Source organism: Corvus kubaryi, unplaced genomic scaffold (genome assembly GCF_017639235.1).
Source record: "Corvus kubaryi isolate FWS band 111438036 unplaced genomic scaffold, C.kubaryi_AGA036_p1.0 split1-131, whole genome shotgun sequence".
Lineage (NCBI taxonomy): Eukaryota > Metazoa > Chordata > Aves > Passeriformes > Corvidae > Corvus > Corvus kubaryi.
This window is the reverse complement of record NW_024582073.1, coordinates 16,926,901-16,948,083: the sequence shown is the minus strand read 5'-3', so window position 1 is coordinate 16,948,083 and position 21,183 is coordinate 16,926,901. Positions and strand designations below refer to the sequence as shown.

Below are 21,183 nucleotides of genomic sequence, written 5' to 3'. Positions count from 1 at the left end.
TCTTTGCCTGTCAGATTTCCAGGATGGGGAGGCTTTAAGTCAGATGTGGGAGAAAAAGAATAACAGGAGTCCATTTGTAAGCAGTAACAGTTAAATCTCAACTAAAGCCGAAGGACCAGAAAAAATCAGGTAGTGACTGTAAATTCAAGGGAAGGACAGGTAGGAATACGCCTGCACAGAACATTTCAGATGCTTGTGGATACTGCCTGAGCTGCACACCACTCCATCTCCCTGGGACAGCAAAGCACAGGGACAGAGGGAGAGCCACAGCCTTTACCCTGTGTTGGAGGGTCATGGTGGCTGACTTTGAAAAGACTTCTCTCTCTTGTTTCTCATCACTGGACATTTAGGACATCATAAAATGCTTCAGAGATTTATCTCATATCTTCTCTATTTCTGCTTGAGGGCCTTTCGAAACATCACTTCTGGTGACAGCTTAGCACTTTTCTCCTTTTACCCCAGAGGTAATCGAAAGCACATCGATAGGACTTTGCTCATCATGAGAGTTTCTTACTTTATTCATATCACCCTTCTTTGTGGAAACACCACACTAAGACAAAACACAGCAGCACAATCCCACCATTCTCCCTACCAAATATACCACCAGCAATTTCATGGGATCTCATGAGGATCTTGGCACATAAGTACAGAGGTTTGTGAGATTTTTCACTTATCTTAGGTCTTCTCCTTGGCACCAAACCAGAAAACTCTGAAAAGTGGTTAACAAAGTTGTTAGCAGATTTCTTGTGATTTAAAAGAGCAATCTTTGGAAAAGGGAAAAAGGAAATGACAGAGCAAACCAACTGCAGTCTTCCACAGTTTTTCTGGGCACATAATCAGATTTGGGTTTTGTTCCTTTCAGCATTTGAAGAGTAATGTGATGATGAATGAAAGCCAGCATAAATTTGTAAGATCATTTCAAACCAGTGCATTTCCCTTCAACAGTGCAGTACACTGTAAGGGGAGAAGCAGCAGATAATCACATATGTTCACTTATATGAGGCCTTTGATACTCTTCTATGTGATATTCTCAAACTAAGGAAACAGTAGAGATTAAAATTGCTTGGAGCAGTTGACAAAGCTTCTTGGGAAATCCTGCTTGGGGAATCACTATTTAATCATCACACAGCAGTAAGATTCGGCAGGGGTCTCTTCATGCTCCATTGCCACTCAGTGTTTTCAATCAGTAATATTGGTCAGGTGCCAGAGAAAGGTGAAGTGCAGGCTGTGGATACACTACACAACAGGAGTTTAAAACGAACTTGACTAAGCACAGAAACAGATGGCAAAAAATTGAACCGAAGCAGCTCTAATACAGGATTTTCTATTTTAGCAGCAGTATACTACAGCACAAGTGCAGGCTTGGGAGTAATCAGGCAGTTCCATTGGAAGCATATAGTTCCTGCAGCACATTCAAACTCTCCTGGGTCAGAAGTGGCATCCTGTTTTTAAGAGGTAAATTCCATACCAGGATATGGCAGCTAAAAACTGGCTGATGTAATCCTCAGGTTCAGCTCAGCTGGGATGGAAGGTATCAGCTGGAGTTCTGTGCTCAGAATGAGCATGGGACACGCTCTCCACACAAACAGAAGCTGAACTCATTGTGGGGGTTTAGCAAGAGCCTGAAGGGAAACACAAAGCAGCCTCAGCTGCCAAGGATGCAAGAAGAAAAGAGAGGGAGAGGCGCAATCTATTCTCCATGCCAAGGATGGACAAAAAATAGGGAGGGTTAAATTTCAGTAAGGAAGACTTAAAACAGACAGTAGGAAGGTAATAACAGCATTTGCAGTGCACATATTTACTGTTCATGAACATACAAAAATGTACCTCTGGAAATGTGCACCCAAATGCATGTTCCTCCTATGTTGCACTTCATGGATGAAGTTCTACATTTTCAGAGATTAATTTCAAAAACTCTGTTTTCCCCCCACTGTTATTTATCAGCCCCCTCCTTCCTTCCTTTTTTCTTTTTTTTTTTAGTAAGTAACATTGCAGATACATTCTTTGTAGATCATTAGCAACCATATAAATGACACATGCTTTAGAAGCCCCAGTCTGCTGAGCATTACCCACAGTGGGCAGAAAAAAATTCCCTGGTTATTTTTTCTGTGGAAAACATTATTCTGAACAATTTCTCTTCAAGACACTAGGAAAGACTTTCAAATGCTCCATAATATGCTAAACAGAATTAACAGGTTTCATGAGGCTTTTAGACCACAGCTTCTCCTTACTTAGGGTGATCATGCTATGTAGATCATGCTTGTAGAATTTATAGGATTGTATTTGAGGGTTGCCAGTTGTCCTCATCCTCATATTACCCAGTAGTGAAATCAAAATGCTGATAATTTGATGCCCGTGTCACTATTCACCACAGGCTGCCAACAGCTGCTCTGGGTATGAGACAAACCCAAAGCCAGAAATTGTCTTTGGAAGAAGAAAAGGTAATTACTATTAAAATAAGACAACCAACACTTTTTAATAGCCCAAGAGCCCTTCCCAAGTGGAATTCCACTGAGAGTATTTTCCTCTACAGACAAGATTTATTCAGTCTTTTATCTTAAAAACACCCCAAAGCTGCAGATTATGGCCTGGATGAACACTAGAATAACCAATGAAAATCTGACATATCCAAAATGACAGCAAGGATACCAGATTTAAGATCTATCTCATTTCTTTGGTGTTTCAACTCTAAGGAGAATTTATAGGTAAATAGACAGACTTCGAAATGAATTATTAGACTACAGAAAGACCTGCAAACTGAGTATGAAGTGTATTGGTCTCTTACTCACTGTGCTCTTCGTGCTCTCATGGACAGCTCACATCAGAGCTAAACCAGAGATTTTTTTTTGCTCCTTACTGTGGTTGTATGATACTATGGAGCTTGTATTTTTGTTTCCCAGGATTTGCAGTTTAGTTGCTGTATCAAGAGCTTAGCACACCTACTACCCCCAGGCTCCTTGGGACAAAAATCCACATTACTGAAAACTAGGACTATGGGAATTTTAATACTTTAGAAACTAGACTTGTCAAGTCAATTAAATAAAAACAATAAAGCAAATGGTACATGTATTCAGACCAAAAGCTGAAACTTGCCTTATGCAATTTGCCATTTTGTACATAAATGTATAAATCAGGTAAATCAATTCCACAGAGTTACTCTGATGCCATTAGCAGAACATCTATGCAAAGAATCACTTATTAAATAAACACTGGGGCTTTGGTCCTTGCTTTTGAGAAACAAGGGTATAGCACAAAAACTGGCTGGAGAATTTATTCCTTCCCCTATGGAGGCCAAATAGCTCATGGTCAGCCAGTGAATAGCTGAACAGGCACCATAAAGCATTAACTCAGATGGAGCAGAACTCGCTCTACTCCAGTGTCAAAGAAATTTTAAGTGACTAAAGACAACTCAGATTTTTAGATCAGCCCACCAGGTGGGTCCTCTCCTATTGCGTTAGGGAGATTGCCTCCCATCAGTGGCTAGGGCTAAGTTTCAACACAAGGTTCACTTTCATTGCAGCTACACCTTGAGAGAGTCCAAAGGGCACAAAGCATCAACCCGAAAACAATGTCCCACAGCTTCCAGGTTAGATAAACGCAATACTTCAAGAATTGTTACCAGAAGAAACTCACTTATCACCGCTCCTGCTGCCTTGGCTATAGAAAGGTGGCTGGTGGCTATATTGCTGCCTTTAACAAGTCAAGTTCAAATCAAACCTGCAGGAAAACTTTGGTCCAGTGCTGTCACCAGGATGTACTTGGTAGCATCAACTCACACACCTTCCTGTGTTGATTTAGTGTACCAATCCTAAGAATATGCTGGATCTTAAGTTTCATTGCCACACTTCTCAGTGCATCAATTGCATCACTTCCTAAGAATCCACAATTCCACTCATTTTAAACTGTCAGCATCAAAAAAGTGATTCCTGAGCTGATGCCTTAGGTTTTAACTTCCATATTTTTCAAATCCTGTACTGCCCAGTGGGTAACTCTGAAGTTTCTTGTAGCCTGTTAACTTCTGCTCTCTCATGCTGGGTAGACATAACAAAACTTCTCCAGGCCTGCTCTCCAAGGACATTCAGACTGTCCTAGGCCCAAAATTTGTAAACCAACATCTTAAGAGGGGGGTGAGCTTTGGGAAACTACATCATTAACTGAAGCTTTAATTGGAGAATTAACCCTGATATGCAAATGAACCAAACCTACAAAAGTGTGAAGAACTTGTGACCTGGGGTCCATCTTGGGGTCCATTTTGGCAGCAGCCTCTGGCTCCTCAGGGGGTACCTTTGAAGGCCCTTCAAATAAATACCTACCTCATTCCCTTATTCTTGTCTAGTCTCTGTTTTTAGGTGGTCTCTCAAGGCATCAGAGCTACCTTGATACTTAATGTATTTTCAGGGACAGCTGACGAGGAGCCTACAAGATGGAGAAACTTTTTACAAGGGCATGTAGTGACAGCACAAGGGGGAATGACTTCAAACTGAGAGCAGGTTTAATTAGACATTAGGAAGAAATTCTTTACTGTGAGTGTGGTGAGACTGTAAGAAATTGACCAGAGAAGTTGTAGATGCCCTATCCCTGGAAGTGTTCAAGGCCAGGTTGGATCTGGCTCTAAGCAACCTCGTCCAGTGAAAGGTGTCCCTGGCCATGGCAGCGGGGTTGGAATTAGATGGTATTTAAGGTCCCTTCCAACTCTATTAGCATCACAGGCACATATTGATATTGAAAACAGTCAACAAAGTTATTACTGCTGTTGTCCAACAAACTGAGCATGGATGGGAAGAACAACCAACATAAAACCTGAGACTTCCTTGAACACCAAAAATTACTGTATTAAAAATATACTGCCTTGCAACATAGCTGTCATACTACCGATCTAAGATCAGTAATTTCTAATATAAAAATGTGAAAGCAGTAAACACAACATAACATATAATGCATGCAACGTGTTTGCCTATGCAATACAGGATTTATCTAGCAAAGCTTAAATAGAACTGCACGAGTCAGCCTAAAAAACCCTAGAATCCCAGGTAGTGCTGCTGCAACCCACATCTTTGTACTCACAAAAACCTGACTCCTCTTTCTCCCTCTCCCCCCGATGCTCAACACCTCCTTGCAGTTCATCGGTCAGACAGAACTGCCTCCAACTGAGAATGAACCTCAGCTCTGCTTGATAGCATCACTCTCCTAGGCAGTGGTGATGAATGGAAGCCATGACAGCCTACACAGCCTGAAGCTGCAGCTGTGAGGCACAGGTGGGCAGCAGAATTACAAGGGCACATTTTAAAATCTGAGTTTATTTCATCACAAATACGATGAGTGTTTTGGTCAAAATTGAGAAATATTTTTAAACCCTATTGCAATTTTTGATTTTTCTGTTATTAGAACTGTGAGCTTACTAATGAGTGTTCTTTGGTGTTACGTATTTATGATCTTTCTTACAACTCTGTTGGCAGTGTTTTTCTAAATCTGGGTATACTGAAGTCCTAAAAGAAGCCTAACTAGACTTAGGCTTGGTAGGTATGATTGATGAAAGTTACTATGAAAAAGACATACAGAAATGATACATCAAGTGTTCTCTGACAGCCTTCAGAGTCTAAACATCTTACACCATTATATACAGGAAAAACTTCCTTGAGATAAAGGTGGTCCCACCGCAGCTCCCTCTGCCAGCAGCTCAGTACTTACACAAAGCTATTTGCTTCCCTGGAGCAAAATTCAGGCAGTCCTAATTTCTAAGACAGAACACTTGCTCTGAAGAAGTTTTAAAAGCAAATTTTGTTTAGCATTTGTGAAGAGCACTCTGAAGCTATGACTCCCCAGGACTGAGTTGGAACAACTCCTGGTTTACTGACAATGGAGGAGCCCAGTTTGTAAGACAAAGTGTTGCAGTGTTTCAGGAGCTTCACAGAGTTTGATTACATTTGTGCTATAATTAAGTTGCATCCATCCTTGCTCACCACCACCAAGAAGATTCACAACTGCAGCCTAACAGCTGTGGCACAGCAGCCACAACTGGGCAAATACTGGCTTTAACAACAGTGACCTCATCAACTATGCTGGGTCACAGAAACAGACTTCAAAATGAATTATTAGACTACAGAAAATTCTGCACCACAAAAAATCAAGACAAAGTTGAAGTTTCAAACTCACTCTAAATTAAGGGGAGAGTAAATTAACAGTGTGCTTGTGATTGTAGAACGACTATGCTTGAGGGGAAATTCTGCTTGGCTGATGAACATCTGAAAGGCTTCAAAAGATTAATTAAATAGTCCTGTCAAAACCAGTTGTTTCTTAATGCTCCCATAATGGATAATACTAATTATGAATATACACTGTACTCAATGTGTGCTTTTGGAATTAATTTGGCAAGTGTGACTTCAGCTGGAAAATCACTGCTTGCCTAGATTTTATTTTTGGTGGGATTTATCAATTGAAGAACTTAATTTATTCACTATTTAACCTCTGATGCTCTTATATATATCACTGTTAAGACAGAAGGTATTTGAAAAAACCTGAATGAACAGCTGTATCTATGGATGACAAATTTGGTGTTGCTGGTTGTATTTGTTTGGGGGTTTGTTGCCCCTCAGCCACCTATAGAGTTCTGAGAGGACCACCCAGGGTCAGAGAAGCAGCTCTGACCTTTCATTAAAGGTACACTGCTAGATATCCAAGGAATCCCTATAAATCATGAACAAAAAGATGACAATCAGAGAGCTTGCAGCAAGAGGAAAGAATGAAGTGTGATGCCCAGCTGGGCCCCACCAGCCTTTGGGAGTTTAAGGGGAAGTGCTGTGTTTGCAATGCCCTCCACAGCAGTGCCTCGAGTACTCACTCCTTGGCGTTACGGTGACCCGAGGGCAATGCAGTCGCACCTCCACAGCAGGCAGGGATGTACCAGCCACACCCCAAAGCCCAGCTGTACTGCTTTAGACCCAGGCACCACAGTTCAAGTGTCAAAACAAAGCCCCAGGAGGATTCAGGCCGGGACTCCTGCCCCAGTGCCGTGAGCCATTACCCTTCCACTGCCACCACTGTGTGCTCAGCGAGGGCTTTGCCTGTGCTGAGCCTGCATTCACAGCTGGCTTTGCTGTGTAGGTCCAAGTCCAGTTGTAGTAACTGACTACATAAATTACAACTCCCCTAAGACACAGTAGTTTTTCATTCACATGGTGTGTGCCCTTAAAAACCAAATTAATAATAGGTTTCCATCAATCTTCCGTCTTCCTACAAGTGGCAATAACCAACTGCTACAGAAATAGATCTGAAGCCATGGATAACCCAGTTCTTATGCTCATTTGTGTCCCACATTTGCAAAGATCCTACTCTATGGAAATCGGAATTTAATACATTAAATACTTTGCAAGATCACCAGCTCTGAATACTAAAAAAGAAATGTCGACGCTGTACTTTTCCTTTTTTAAACAAATATTACAAAATTGAATTTTATTGAGTTTCACACAAGATGCACTTATAAAATTGATACAGAATGTCATTCAACAGAAAAAAAATGAAAGCAATTTCAAGCTTTCTTTAGCAACCGCTAAATAATTATAAGATACACCAAATTGACAGGTAATCTTAATCTCAACGTGTGAACATCTCCAATTAGTATAAAATACACCAAAAATTAAAGATTTTCAAATTTTTTCACAGCACAAGTCCTTTTCTTTTTACTTTCATCCATCCCTGAACATAACCACAGATTTCAGCCATTACACCCACTACTCTTATGGGAGAGGAGAGGCTGAATGACTGCATCAAGGAGTTCCCAGCAGAGCAGAGCACCCTAAACTGTACAGTAGAGTTCTCTCATTATCCAGTCTGCTCAGATAAGTAACTGTCCAACTGCCTCCATCTGCTGTGTTACTGCAGTCCTGCAAGTTTCAGGGATTAGCAGATACATTAAACTTTCACACGTTCATACAGCAAATAAACTTTGGCTTTCCCATTCTGACGAATTATGAAATTAGCAAAGAGCAAATTGTCTTCATTTGTTCAGCACTGAAGTACTTTTATGATACCTTCCCTTGGAAAGTAAAACTGGTGCTTACTTGAATGTCTGAAAGGCATTTTGGAAGTTAATTCTGTGTTTTAACATATGAAGAGTTTATAATTACCTAAGGGATCTCTTTTGATACAACTCTCCAGCATATGTTTTGAGCTCAAATTTAATCCATTCTTGGTCTGAGGATTCCAAAACTTCTTCTGTCGACCCTCCCAACTCTGCATCTCACACCAGAAATTAAGATGCATTGTAATGCTTAAATGCTCTTTATAGATCTAGTCCATCTACTTGACTACGACCAATCAATTACATTAAATGGATAATTATGATTTGATTGTCAGTATGAGCTTTTATAGGCATGTTCTCAGGCAAGTTAATACACAGATGTAATTCTTCTAAGAGTTAAATGCAAAATGCAGTGCAATGTTCTTTTCTGCTGTGTTAATGCCATACATACAGTTCCAACACAACCCTTGTTTGCTGCAATAACACTGCTGTCCCTTAACATTAGAAGTGCCCCTTTAATATTTTTTCCTACAGCAACAAAAAATCCTCAGCTTTTAAAAATAATTTTCTAAATAATTTGCCTTGCAGGACACACAACACATGAAATGAATATGCTTCATATTTGCCCAGTTAAGCAGAACCTTCATTATTGTGATCTTTCCCTGGCATTTAGTATTCAGATAAAATACTATGCAGTAAGTCTTTCACTTAAAGGCAAAATTTTATTCTGATTACAAGATTTTCAAGATACATCTTGAAAAGATTTTTGTTGACAGGAATAACTATCTTGACTTACTGTTTTATGTACCAATGCTTTATGCGTTTGTTGATATAAGCACAAGTTTTGAATTCTGCTTGCAGATGTTTAATAAAACACAGTAACTGGATAGGCAAGCTTCCGGTCAAGTCGCCACACATTTCCAGGAATATCCTTACACTGGAGGAACCTTCATGAGAAATAGTGTTCTGGAAGCATGGTTTCATAATGCAGAACAGGGTTATGCTTTTTTCCAGTCTGTTTTCCAGAAAATTGATACTGCAGCTCTGCCACCAGGCTAGAGACTCACGATCCACCACATTTTCCAAGAGGCAAGTTAAAGACCACTTACTTGACCTGACCAGATACCAAGCCAAGTTACTTGTAGAAAGAAATTAATATTTTTTTGCCATTAATAATTTAAGTTTTTAAATAAATATTTATGTGCCTTTTGGCAACTGTCCATTCTGGTAGCATCTGCTGTCCCAACAGCTCAGTATCCTTAGCATATTGATTTAAAAAAAAATAAATTCTTAGTCAATTCTGTTTCCACAAATAGTAAACCTGTCTATCTCCAACAAGTCTTTCTTTGCAGACCTGTGTTTTAATTCTGAACTGTCTTGGCTTATATCTTTTTCTTCTCCATCAGGAGTTGTCAGAAATTGATCAGAATTGCTTGTTACAAGTAAAGATGGCATATTCTCCTTCTGATGCACCGGTTGACTGGTAACTGATGTAGAACCGTTTTCATCTGTGGAAATTCCTGTTGGAACAGAAGACAATTACAAAGGTAATAATGAGTTTAACACAGACATATTGATACAATGTGCAACATCCAGATTCATCCAAAGCTATCCTGAGAAAGTATGCTGCATGAAATCAGCAGAAGCAACAGAAAAATGCTTTCTGGAAGCCACTACCTCTTCTTAGCTTTACTGTAAGAGAGCTCCTTTTCTGATTTAGAAAACATATAGAAAAAAAACAGACAGAAAAAACAAATTCTCCAGAAGCTTAACTAATCAGCAGGAGCATAAGCAGCAGAAGTTAGGACATACATGCTCATTTTTGTTGGCTTAAGCAAAAAGATTTTTGACAGTCTTTGTGTGAATCACACAAATGTTTTCTACAGAAATGAACAAAAGGAATCTCCGTGGCAGGAACTAGATGTGCCTAATCCTCTACATAAGTACAATAAACCTGCCTTCTCCAGGGATAGCTAATAAATGACTCATGCACTGCTACGCACTTTAATAGCCCTGGGCCCTAAAGCAGTGCTATTAAAGATGTCTATTTTTATTCCTGTCTCTTACTTCAGTGGAACTGAACACTGGCTTCATTAACCTAGGATATTGGTAAGTAATATCCATGTGTTTTTTCCGTATTTTGTTAAAACATTTAAAGAATTAAAATGCACAAGCAAATGACAAGGAGATAGTAAATAAGAAAAAAAATTATTTCCTCCTCAGTAATGATTGAGTTATTGTTTCTAAAGGAATCTGAAAAAATCTTGACTGATGTGGAGAATACTGCAGACAGCCCAAGGAAATGTTATCTGTCAGAAATGTAGCACTATCCAAATTACTACAAACACTTGTTTCTGCAGAGCATCTGTCCACAGTATGCTATCTACTACTTGAAGGTACGTGGGTTACCCTCTACCATCTATGCAAGTTAAAGGTACTGAACTTGCATTGAGAAAGGAGACAAGTAACTTTAATTCTAGAACTTGGTTACAAATGTAAGTATTTTCTAACCCAGCAGCTTCCAGATGTAGCTGGTCAGCCTGTAAATGATTACTGGTAATTAGAGCTTTCATCCCTCAAGAGCACATTTAGAATTTTATTCTTCAAAATTTTAACTGTTTTTGTGGACAAAGGTGGAAACTCTTTAGAAAATTAACCGACAAACTATAAGCTGGCACAAAGGAGAACAGACTAATTAATTCCCTTACCCTCATCCTAATAAGGGTTGAGAGCCTCTATTGAAAAAAACTTGATAAATGGGGCACAGAGATTAACTAATATTGGGGAGCCCAGTAGTAATAATACAAAAGCTGAGGAAGGTAAAATCATTCTTTCACATAATCAAGATTTCTAGTAAATAAAGAGCTGTTAAAAAAAATACAAAACCCCAAAAAACTGTAAAATTGAGCTTTTTCCATCACCAATGGAAGCTAGCAATACTCTGAATAAAATCCACAAAAGCTTTTTGGTTGCTACTTTTTGCTCAAAATCTTTCCATTTGAGAAAATAAGCATCCCTGCTACTTTAGCTCAAAAGAGTCTTCAGGATTTACACACTGTAAGTTTAAGGCTCAATATAAGTAAGTACAACTCATTAAGTCTCATATCCAAGTGTAGTAATAGAATGTTTAATTAAAACGTATCATCACGACAGTTCTCTAATGAAATGCAAAAGACATTCATACCACATTCTTTCATCATGAAAGTAACACAGTTGAATGAATTTAAAAGTGAAAGTCTGCACCAAGTTTCTGCCTGATGTGATTTGACACATGTGAGATGTAGAGGTTTATGACAAACACGGACAGATTCTTAACTCTCCCCTTGCTGGCGAGACACTCTGACGACTAACAAGCACCTTGCATTTCAAGCTGTTCAAGTTGCTGGCAAGCCATGGAGTGAACACAATAAAAGCCTCACTGTTAAGTTCTCTAAGGCTCTCACTGAGCTTTTCCCACAGGAAGATACAATCCAATTCAGTTGACGGGAACAATGAAGGTTTCTGTTTCCTTCTATAATGTGTCACACAAATACAATAATGCCATATTCCCATGATAAATGAACTGCTAATGCTGAGGACCTGTATGCGAAAATTGTGCTACGTAGACTTGAAATGGGGTAAAGACCCACTGAAATTCCTATCTGGATTTCATAAAGCTTTTCATTAATATGTTCATGACAACTACATTTAATTATACCTATGCATAAACCTACCATGTTTTACATTGATTTCCATGAGAAATACAAACTGCTTCCCTACTAAACTTAAGCACTGTCACAGATGATGTGTAAATATTCACTTATTTGTGCAGTGACATGGCAGAGGGGCTTGGACTAGATGGTCTTTAAAGGTTCCTTCCAACCCAAACCAAATCATTCTATGATTATGAATTTAAAACAAAACCATGCTTCTGTTCCAGTGTTTCTATCACCTCTACATATCAGAGTGGGATCTTGTCAGAGATATGAGTATTTACTACCAAAAGAAGATGCTTGAACTAAAAGCAATCAATTCTATTACATTTACAGACTTGTGTTCACAGCTGTGATATGGCACAATTAAGGTCCAGCAACAGGGTTTGTGCAGCAAACATTGTCATGCACCTGGTTTAATATTAAGTTTAGTCTGAAAAAACTTCACTGAAAACAAACCAAGGCAGTTAGCCTTACCTTGGGTAGATTTAAATGTGCTTTGCTGTTTGCCAGCTGGCTTCCCTGGGGTGGCAGTCAGGACAGGATTGAATAATTTCTCCTCCATTTTTGCTTCCTTTACATACTGACATGATTTCCCCAGCAATACAATGCTGTTAAGGACTTTGAGAGATATTAACCTGGAAAAAAAAATTGTTTACATATTTGCATTAGCGTATTAAAATAATTGCATATTATTCATACTGCAATTGTTAATATGAAAATAACTGCATATGGTTAGTGCTGTCTTAGAAAGATTGGCTAACAAATTAAATCCTTTCAATATCAAGATCAAAAGGTAGTTTCCGTTTCCTAACAAATTGTTTCAGATTCAATGCTTAATTTTCTTTTTCCTCCAGAAAGCATCTAGAGAAAAACATCAAGTTTTATTATTTAGCTAAAGGACTACAAGGACAGTTAAGCAGCCATTTAAGACATCAAATATTTAAATGAAGAATTAAAAAGGGCCCTCCACAGTGCAAGTTCAAAATAAATGCATCCAAATTAAGCGCGCCCAGCCAAGGATCTCTAGTAGACTTGGAACCACAGGACAGCAAATATAGAACCACGGAATCATTAAGGTTGGAAAAGAGTTCCAGGATCATTGAGTCCAACCATTAATCCAGCAATGTCAAGTCCAATATCTAGCTTTTACAAACTACAGGCTAACCATAAGAAGTCCTTTTTCACATCACAGAAGAGAGTCCCTAAAACTCAACAAATCCAAAGAGGCAGCACTGTATTACCTTCATAGCACAGTTCAGTTGATGGCAGATTCTTTTTCTACTATGACTAAATCGCAGCACAAACTTCAGCAAATCACTAAATCCCTTTTACACCTGCCTCCTCATCTGAAGAAAAGGAAGGCCTCAACTACCATCAAGTGCTTTTTTACCATTCAAATGAGTTTTGCAAAATCTAATTTCCATTACTGGCACCACATGACTCACAGACCTTTGTCCACTCCAGGGAGCGAAGGCTCATTGCAGAATGACATGGAAAGAGTGATCTGTTCTCTGCAGGATGAATGAAATATTCTCTATGCAAATAAAGCTATGTAACAAGACTGAACCAAATGCAGACCCTGAATTCATTCTCCACTCTCTGGAAAGTCTGTTTATCGTGTACATCACTAAGAGACTCAAAAGACAACTTGAAGTGAACATTCACAGATCCACGGAGTAAGTCTAACTCCTTAATCACGAAGTGATCCAAGCACACTCCAGCAGCAGCTCCCCTATCTCTCACTGTGTAAATGTAATCAGAACTTGTCACACAGAAAAACAAACTACACTGCATTTTTAAGGGAAAAAAATAATTTTATTTATTCCATTTCAACAGAGAAATGGAAGAATACGCAGAGCGCTTTCAGTACTCAGAAGAAAGTGACATTTTAGAATACAAGCAAACAAAGAAGATATCATTTTATACAGGTTGAAAGCTGTGCTTCTCTACAATTTTATTAGATTATTAGGACAGATTTTATTTCAGAGAGTTGAGCAGCTCTTCTTCATTTTTAATGTTTTAGAGGTGTTTTTCTTATGCTTCTTATGTAACATGTTTTCGTTCTGAGAGAGTAGGTTTCTACAGAATAGTTTGACTCTGATTTAATGAGATCAGAAGTTGAAAAGGCCATAAATCACCACGTCACTGTATCAGTTCCAGCTTCTCATGGAAAATTATGCAAGTATTTCTAGCAATTCTCCTTTATTCTTTTCTGCCAGCCTACCCGTTTTTGGCAAGACTCTAACTACAATTAAAGCTTAACTACAGTTGTTAATTATCAATACAAAATTAGTTCACCTGTAGTATAGACTCAATTCTTTGCCCAGTTAACGGTTTCAGATTTTATCATGTCATTTCTCACATATCTATGCTATTACGTATGTATTCTATAGATATTCTCACATCTGATAAAAAACTTGAAATTTATGTTCAGAACACAAATTACTTGAAAGATGCAAGAGGTGAACTAGCTCCAAGTCTGAGATCACAGCAGAAATGTGACAGACACAGAAGAAAAATCTGCTCTCACTTTTCAATAAGGACAAAATAGACCAAAATGTATTTACTTTTGTGACCTATGCCTTTAAAGAGCAGCATTTAATACTTCATGTTAATCACATTACTTTTTTCTGCCTTCCATTCTCCAAGCCACAGAGACAGTGAAAAATCCAGGGCTGGGGTGCAGCAGTGGAATGGTAGAGGTAGGAAAATACTACATATATTGGGAAAAAGGAAAAACCATTGAGCAGGATTAAAGTATGACCTTGGTATACCACAGCTTGAATGTGATGATCAGGGGATAGTGCTTTGAATTATACAAAGCTGGCTTTAGGAAGAACATGGGCACAGCATGTAGTATGCTGGGGAAGAAATCAAAGTATGGTGCAGAGGAATGTGGCTAACATTTTAGTATTTGGCCTATATGCAGTATCTCAAAGCCTTAGTTATCTGACACTAAACAGATGTGTCCCTACACTGATGTAGACAAAAACACATCTGATCAAGCTCTATTTTTTGCAGATTAGGGTCAGATTAGAGATAAGAGTCTACCTATTAATAAAGAATGTGTAGTAATCCTGTTCTTTTCATAAGCTATTGTAGAACAGTAGTCTCCTCTCTTCTTGCTGAACCACTGCCCCTGACTTAGAAGTCCTACGCTTCCCAAGCCTTGCTGCCTTCACTTAAAACACAGTGGTAGGGCACTGGAAGAGATACTCCCACAATACTGCAGGCAGGTTCTTTTTCTGTCAGCAACTTGAAATACTTAATTGTTTATGATCCATTTTGGGATGATTCCAAAATGAATCAGTACTGAAAGACAACAAACAATGACAGTGCAGTATACAGCTCTCACAGAAAGTGGCCATCCCCAGATAGTACCCAGGAAGTGCCCCAAGACAGGCAAACTAAATTGGATGTAAAGTACAGTTATGCATGTCTCAGAAGTACCTATCAACTGGTGAGAAGTTAAAGGTAACACAAGCATGAACTGACTTGGCAGTGAAGGGATACTGAAGGGATACTTGCACATCACTGATTATGGAAAACAAATTGCCATAGAACATTGTATTTCTTAACTAAGATCACTTACTGACCACACCCTTTCCAGGAAAGGTGAGCCTTGCATTTACTTTTTTTTTAACAGCACTTTCCTAAAGCAAAGTAAACTTTGCATTTAACTACCTGAGAGAAAAATTCATGAGCTGCTCAGAGCACTTCAGCTGCTTATTTTTGTTGGCTTATTGAATCTTTTGGTCTTTTTACAGAAGACTTAATTCCTTAGAATTCAATTTCCCTTTTTACACAGAAGTATGGTGCTTGTCTCTCAGATTCTGTCTTTTTGCAATGAGTTATTTCCATTACTGAAGTTACTTATTGAGGGCTATAATCCCCCAATGTAGTCACAGTATTTAGGGACAAATCTACACTCTCAATTTCAGATTATGAGCATAAGGGTTTTACATTTATGTTCTTCTGAATATAAACTGTGTTTATATCTGGAAGTATCAACAGAAACTTCTTTCACATATGTAATCAAATAATGGTGAATACTTTTCAGTTGCACGGATTTACTTACCCACAGTAGAACAGCACAACGCAAACATAAGCTAAGACTCCTTGTACTTTTATTGAGCTTGTTACGACTCTGATGAGCTGTTTTAAGAATAAAAGTTAAAACTTAGCACACAATTATTAATAGAACATTGTAACAAGACATTTCTTATTTGGTAAATCCAAGAAAAAGTAGAAACATTTACATTAACAGAAATTTAGTCTAATATTCCCCTTGGTAGTACTAACTATTCCAGATTTTGATTTGAACAAATATACTAGCACTTAGTTGCAACTTTGCCAAAACCAGAGTCTGACAATGTTTCCTTAACACTGACTTTTAAGTAAAATAAGAAGTGGAAAAAACTTCCAAAACTCAAGGGCTAGAAGGAGAGTTAACAAATTTTGAGGAAAATGTCAAGAGATACAACACAAAACAGAATCAGTGTTATACACTACGTTAATCTTATGATCACAAAATTTTTTTGTGGACAAGGCATATGACTCCCAAGTTTCACTAACAAATGGAACCTGAAATTTCAGTTTTACTTCACTAGTTTACGCAAATCCTGTGAATAGTATTTTTCCCCATCTTTATGGGAGAACATTACATTTAAGTTAATTCACACTGATGTAAAGAATTTTTCTTCCAGGAAAATTGTGAATTAGCATATTTGCTGACAAAGCAAGTACAGATTCCCAGCATTATGATAACTACTGCTTGTCTGCACATGTGTATGGGGAAAGTCAGAGCAGCTATTTAGAGAAAACATTCTGCAATAGTTAATTCAGGACAGCATCTGGACACAGTTCCATTAATTAATTAATTCATTTTATAGCAGCATGTATGTGTAACAAAGTCAACTATTTCAGAGTGATGTACTCAACAACAGCTCAGGAGCTCGTGCCCCATATAAAAGAATATTGAGTCATTAAGCGTGCCATTACAGAGACAGCCACAAGGACTCGTATGAAAAAGCTAAATAAACTGCTACACTACTGCTAACCTTCTGGCAACCAGCTGCTTTGACTATTCCAAATGAATGAATAGGATAACTGCCAAAAGGAATATGCTTAGTAAACACAGATGTAGTTTAATTCCACTGGTACAATTCAAGTTGTTACAAATTCTACAAAATTAATATATATTCAATTTTTTACGGAAGGCTGAGAAACAGTAATGCATTTGTGAAGTCACAAGTAGTATGTGATACAGGTTATACTGAGTGCTAGCTCAACCTTTCAGCATCATTTCAGTTACTTCAGATGATAACTTCATCCTCAAAACATCCAGCCAGCTATCTCAGAGGGACACATTCTCAAAGTGAGATCTTACTGACAGAAAACTGATAGGAAAGATACAACTTACTAAAACAGCCAGTGGAAGAGGAATGAAACCCATTCTTCTGGAAACTGAATCACTATAATCTGTATATGCCTAGAAGAAGAAGAGGAAGAAGAATGAACTACTTATGCAAAGAAATGAGCTTATTTCAGCTTGGCACACCCTCCAGATAAGAATAAAGCCCTGTTAACAAACACTGTACTGGTATGAAGTGTACCTATTCACATTTTGGAATTCAAATGGAGATAGCTGCACTCTCAGACAAAAATGTAATACTACCATGACCAGTAAGATTAGCTTCAGTGCTCTAAATCAAGAGCAACTGGAGTATAATACAAATCTCTAAATCAAGAGCAATTAGGACACTGAATCCAAAGGCACTATGATATTTCGTCTGTACGTTATTACCAGCTTCGAGACCTTCTTGTATTAATTTGACTGATCCTCAAATACTCTACAGAAAAAACTGTTACAGGGATGAAAGAACAATTACCCATCACACTAGCAATTTTAAATCATTCTACAAACATCTATAATTAGCCTTAAGGTAACTTTGTTAAAATTATTTTGAAAATGTTTTTTTACATTCGAACTCAAACTCAAAACACAACTATTTTGCATGACAGTTTGTCTGCCGAATTGAAGATCACACCAAAGTTAGTGCCTAAATGATGCTCCTTTATTTCCCACAGAGGATCCTTAGGAAAAGTAATGGAGTTTTCAAAACTAATAAACTGGGGTTTTTATTATTAAGAAATTATTATTAATTATTTGTAAGTGAAGGTGTCTAGCTTCTTTATGAGGTTTAACTACTGCATTCTTCACAACAGCCAAAGAAACACACCCAAGAAAACTACAGAAATCATTGTAATAAAGTTCATTTAATAGTTCAAGCACACATCTGAAGTACTGATGAGTGGAATGCTAACAAGCGAACCCTAATGAGTCCTCATCCATGAAAGGTGTGCTGTAAACAGCTTTCCAAAAAATGGTACTAATTAAAACCACAAGTGGTCTGTGTGTTCTATAAATACCTATGCCATGACAGTAACATGCATAGTGCAAACATCATCTATACATCTGTGCACTCTGTTTGTAAAGAAATATAAATTCCTAATGAATACTATGTTTTAAGCCAACACAGTTAAAATACCATGGAAAGAACAGTAATCTACAATTACCTTGTTAAGCTTACTAACTTCCCATGTATCTCAAAAATGTTACAACTATTCCCTTACTGTAAGGGTATTTGGAAGAGACTTCTCAGCAGTATATTAAATAAAGCTCAAACTGACCTGAAGAACTGGATCAAAAATAATATAAATCACAAAGACATACTCCTGTTCTCTCTTACTAAAAAAAGCAGAGTAGAGTTTCAGCACTGCAGGAGTGTAAAACCACTGTATGTATTTCTTTAAGCGTTTGTTCCAATATTCCCCCCATAACAATTGTGTTAGTTAATACAGGAAAGTGCATTTCATTTTCAGGCTTACATTTTTCTGTCGACTGCTAACAAGGTCAAATGCAAGACTGGCTCTGTATTCACTGTAGACCTGGAAAAAATCCAGCACATCAGATGTGTGATTAATTTGTTATTACACTTTAAAAAAGCAACGTTTTATTTTATTCATAAAATATTTCCATAAAATATTATAAACTTATGCATTTTCTGAAAGAGTCAAAGACAGTTTTTCTGAGGTCTAACTGCACCTTTCAAGAGATGAGCCTCTATTTCTGCAATAAAGTAATTTGCATATATGTACAACAAACGAACAACACTATGCTGTTTTAGGAATTGAATGTGAATTATTAAGTTACTGAATTTCAGGATCATCAGAAACACAAAATAACAGAAATCACATTAATCACATTTAGTTTTTTCCCCCCCAGTTCATAACTGGTTTTAAGCTACATGAAAGCTAGCCCTGGGATCAAACTAAACAAATGAGGGAGCTTTCTTATATACTAAGCAAGTGATCCTATGAAAAAAGCAAATTGCATTTGAACATGAATATCAAGTTTTTCCTTCTCTTTAAAACGGTTCAGCATATTAAGAAAGAAAAGCATCTATTTTAAGGATAAGTGACAGGACAACCTGCTCTGCAGGTGTTAAAAATTCTGGGAAAACTCTGACATAGCAGCCATAATTCTTTAGAACTTCTTCATACACAAACCCCATAAAGTTTATTAAATAAACCTTGCAAAATTGTCAGTCACTACCTCCATCCTCCAGCTGTTTCAGCACTCTGAAGCATGCTACATTTTTGGCTACCATGACTTCATTACTGCTCTTTTCCACACTCTCTATGCAAAAGTAGGGCATGCATAAATGCCTCTGGCATAAGGGAGCTTATTAAGTGCATCTATTACACTTGTTTCTACACCACACAATGTAGTTACTTTAGAGATGCTGAAAAGGACAGCACTTCACAAGTTCTGATCTCATTTCCTGAAAAGTGGTTTTAATAGTGAAAAACACTAACTCGTATCTTCATGAATCTATCAAGTGTGTTTGAATTCACAGTGTGGAACACAAATGGCCAATGTATCATGCTGCAACACACAAGAAGCAACCTCATCTACTGCTTTAAAAAAGAAGGACTGGGTAATATATGCGACCCAAGAAATTTCAGGAGTGGAAACTAACATAACCTACTTCATATTAGTGCTCCAGGGACAGTGGGAAAAAACTTATCTCTGATTTCAGATTCCACTTTTAATACACATGCAAGAATAGAGTTAAAGCAGCCTAACAAGATGTTTTTCCAAAAGCCTGAACTTTAACCTACAATCCATTTTGTTAGGAAAGGGTACAAGCTCTGTCTTGACTGCAAAACAAGTAACCTTCTGTCAATTTAACAAATGATCACTTCACAAAATTATCTGCCAGCAATGTGAATTTTAGCTATTCCATAAGCTGTTATACAACACTTGCAATAATTTATGGATCTGGAACTACTAATTTAGAAGCAGGTGTTAGTTCCACATTAAAAAGATCCTCAGAAGTACACTGTATCAGGAAATTAGCAAGCTTTCCCAAGTGATATCGTATATATGAAAATAACAATTTTCACGTTTTCTGCACTGGAATAAATTTTAGTATTTAAAAAATATTAGCAAAATTAAATACAATTTAAAATAGCACCCAGCATTCCAAACAGGATACCTACATCTGCCGTGATGTCATTGAATTTTGTTATAAAGGCGTGTTTCACAATATCCACTGCAATTTCTGAAGCAACCACCATGCAAACATCCGGAAATAACACCCAAAGATGATCTGAAGGTTGTGAAGAAAAAAGGTAGGCCATTTAATTTAATGCCAGTATACAAAAAAAATTGTAACACTTCTGCTCAACAGTGAAAAATCCTCATGAGTCTGAAGAATCTGTAAGTTTACATCATCATTGAGCATATGAGTGTGTTAGTTTTTCCATTGCTGTCCTAAAAATTTATCAGTTCTGTACAATCAGACCACAGTTGGGATCAGGTTCTTAACTCTTCACTTTGTAAACCTTTACCTCTGGTAGGAAGACAACTGTTGCAAGTACTGCATACTATGTGTTCAGGATGTGTAAGACATAGACAAAGCATCTGCAGTTTTAGATGCTTAAGGTAAAATTTAGGCAGAGTGGTAAGATTCAGGCAAAATACATCACACAGATCAGGAGTCAAAATTATTAAAACAATGTTTTAATAAAATTGGTATTTTACACAGTATTTATTAAACATGTCATTAAAATCTTACGTATAATCAATATTAGATTAAGAATTGTATTTTTAACATAATCTTTATCACATTTCAATCTCGCTAGCCTCCCAAAATAATATTTTCTAGGGGATCCTTCATTCACAGTGTACTTCAAGGAAAGGAAAGGGCTGGGAAGAACACTGATTGAAATTCCAGACACTGCTTGAAATATAACTATACATGTTTATAGCATAACAATATGTATTTCTAGCAGAAAGGACACAGTCATTCTTAAAAGAATACCAGAAATAGAAAAATGAGAATCTAAGGTATTTGACAAAATTAAGATTTTTTAATTAAATGTCTTGATTACCCTTATCTT

The 21,183-nt window shown here is 37.5% G+C and overlaps 1 protein-coding gene across 4 annotated transcripts in view; it reads right to left on the bottom strand.

The window, feature by feature from the left end:
- Window positions 1-7,413: 7,413 nt before the first annotated feature.
- Window positions 7,414-21,183, bottom strand: part of TAPT1 (transmembrane anterior posterior transformation 1) — a 50,915-nt gene continuing 37,145 nt past the window's right edge. For all 4 annotated transcript variants that reach the window (XM_042052987.1, XM_042052990.1, XM_042052989.1 and 1 more), the window contains 6 exons: window positions 20,281-20,390; window positions 18,604-18,663; window positions 17,135-17,203; window positions 15,791-15,867; window positions 12,187-12,347; window positions 7,414-9,537 (listed from right to left, as the gene is read on the bottom strand). In XM_042052987.1, the coding sequence (XP_041908921.1) occupies window positions 9,308-9,537; window positions 12,187-12,347; window positions 15,791-15,867; window positions 17,135-17,203; window positions 18,604-18,663; window positions 20,281-20,390 (707 nt within the window). In that variant the 3' untranslated portion in view covers window positions 7,414-9,307. The remainder of the gene's footprint in view (window positions 9,538-12,186; window positions 12,348-15,790; window positions 15,868-17,134; window positions 17,204-18,603; window positions 18,664-20,280; window positions 20,391-21,183) is intronic.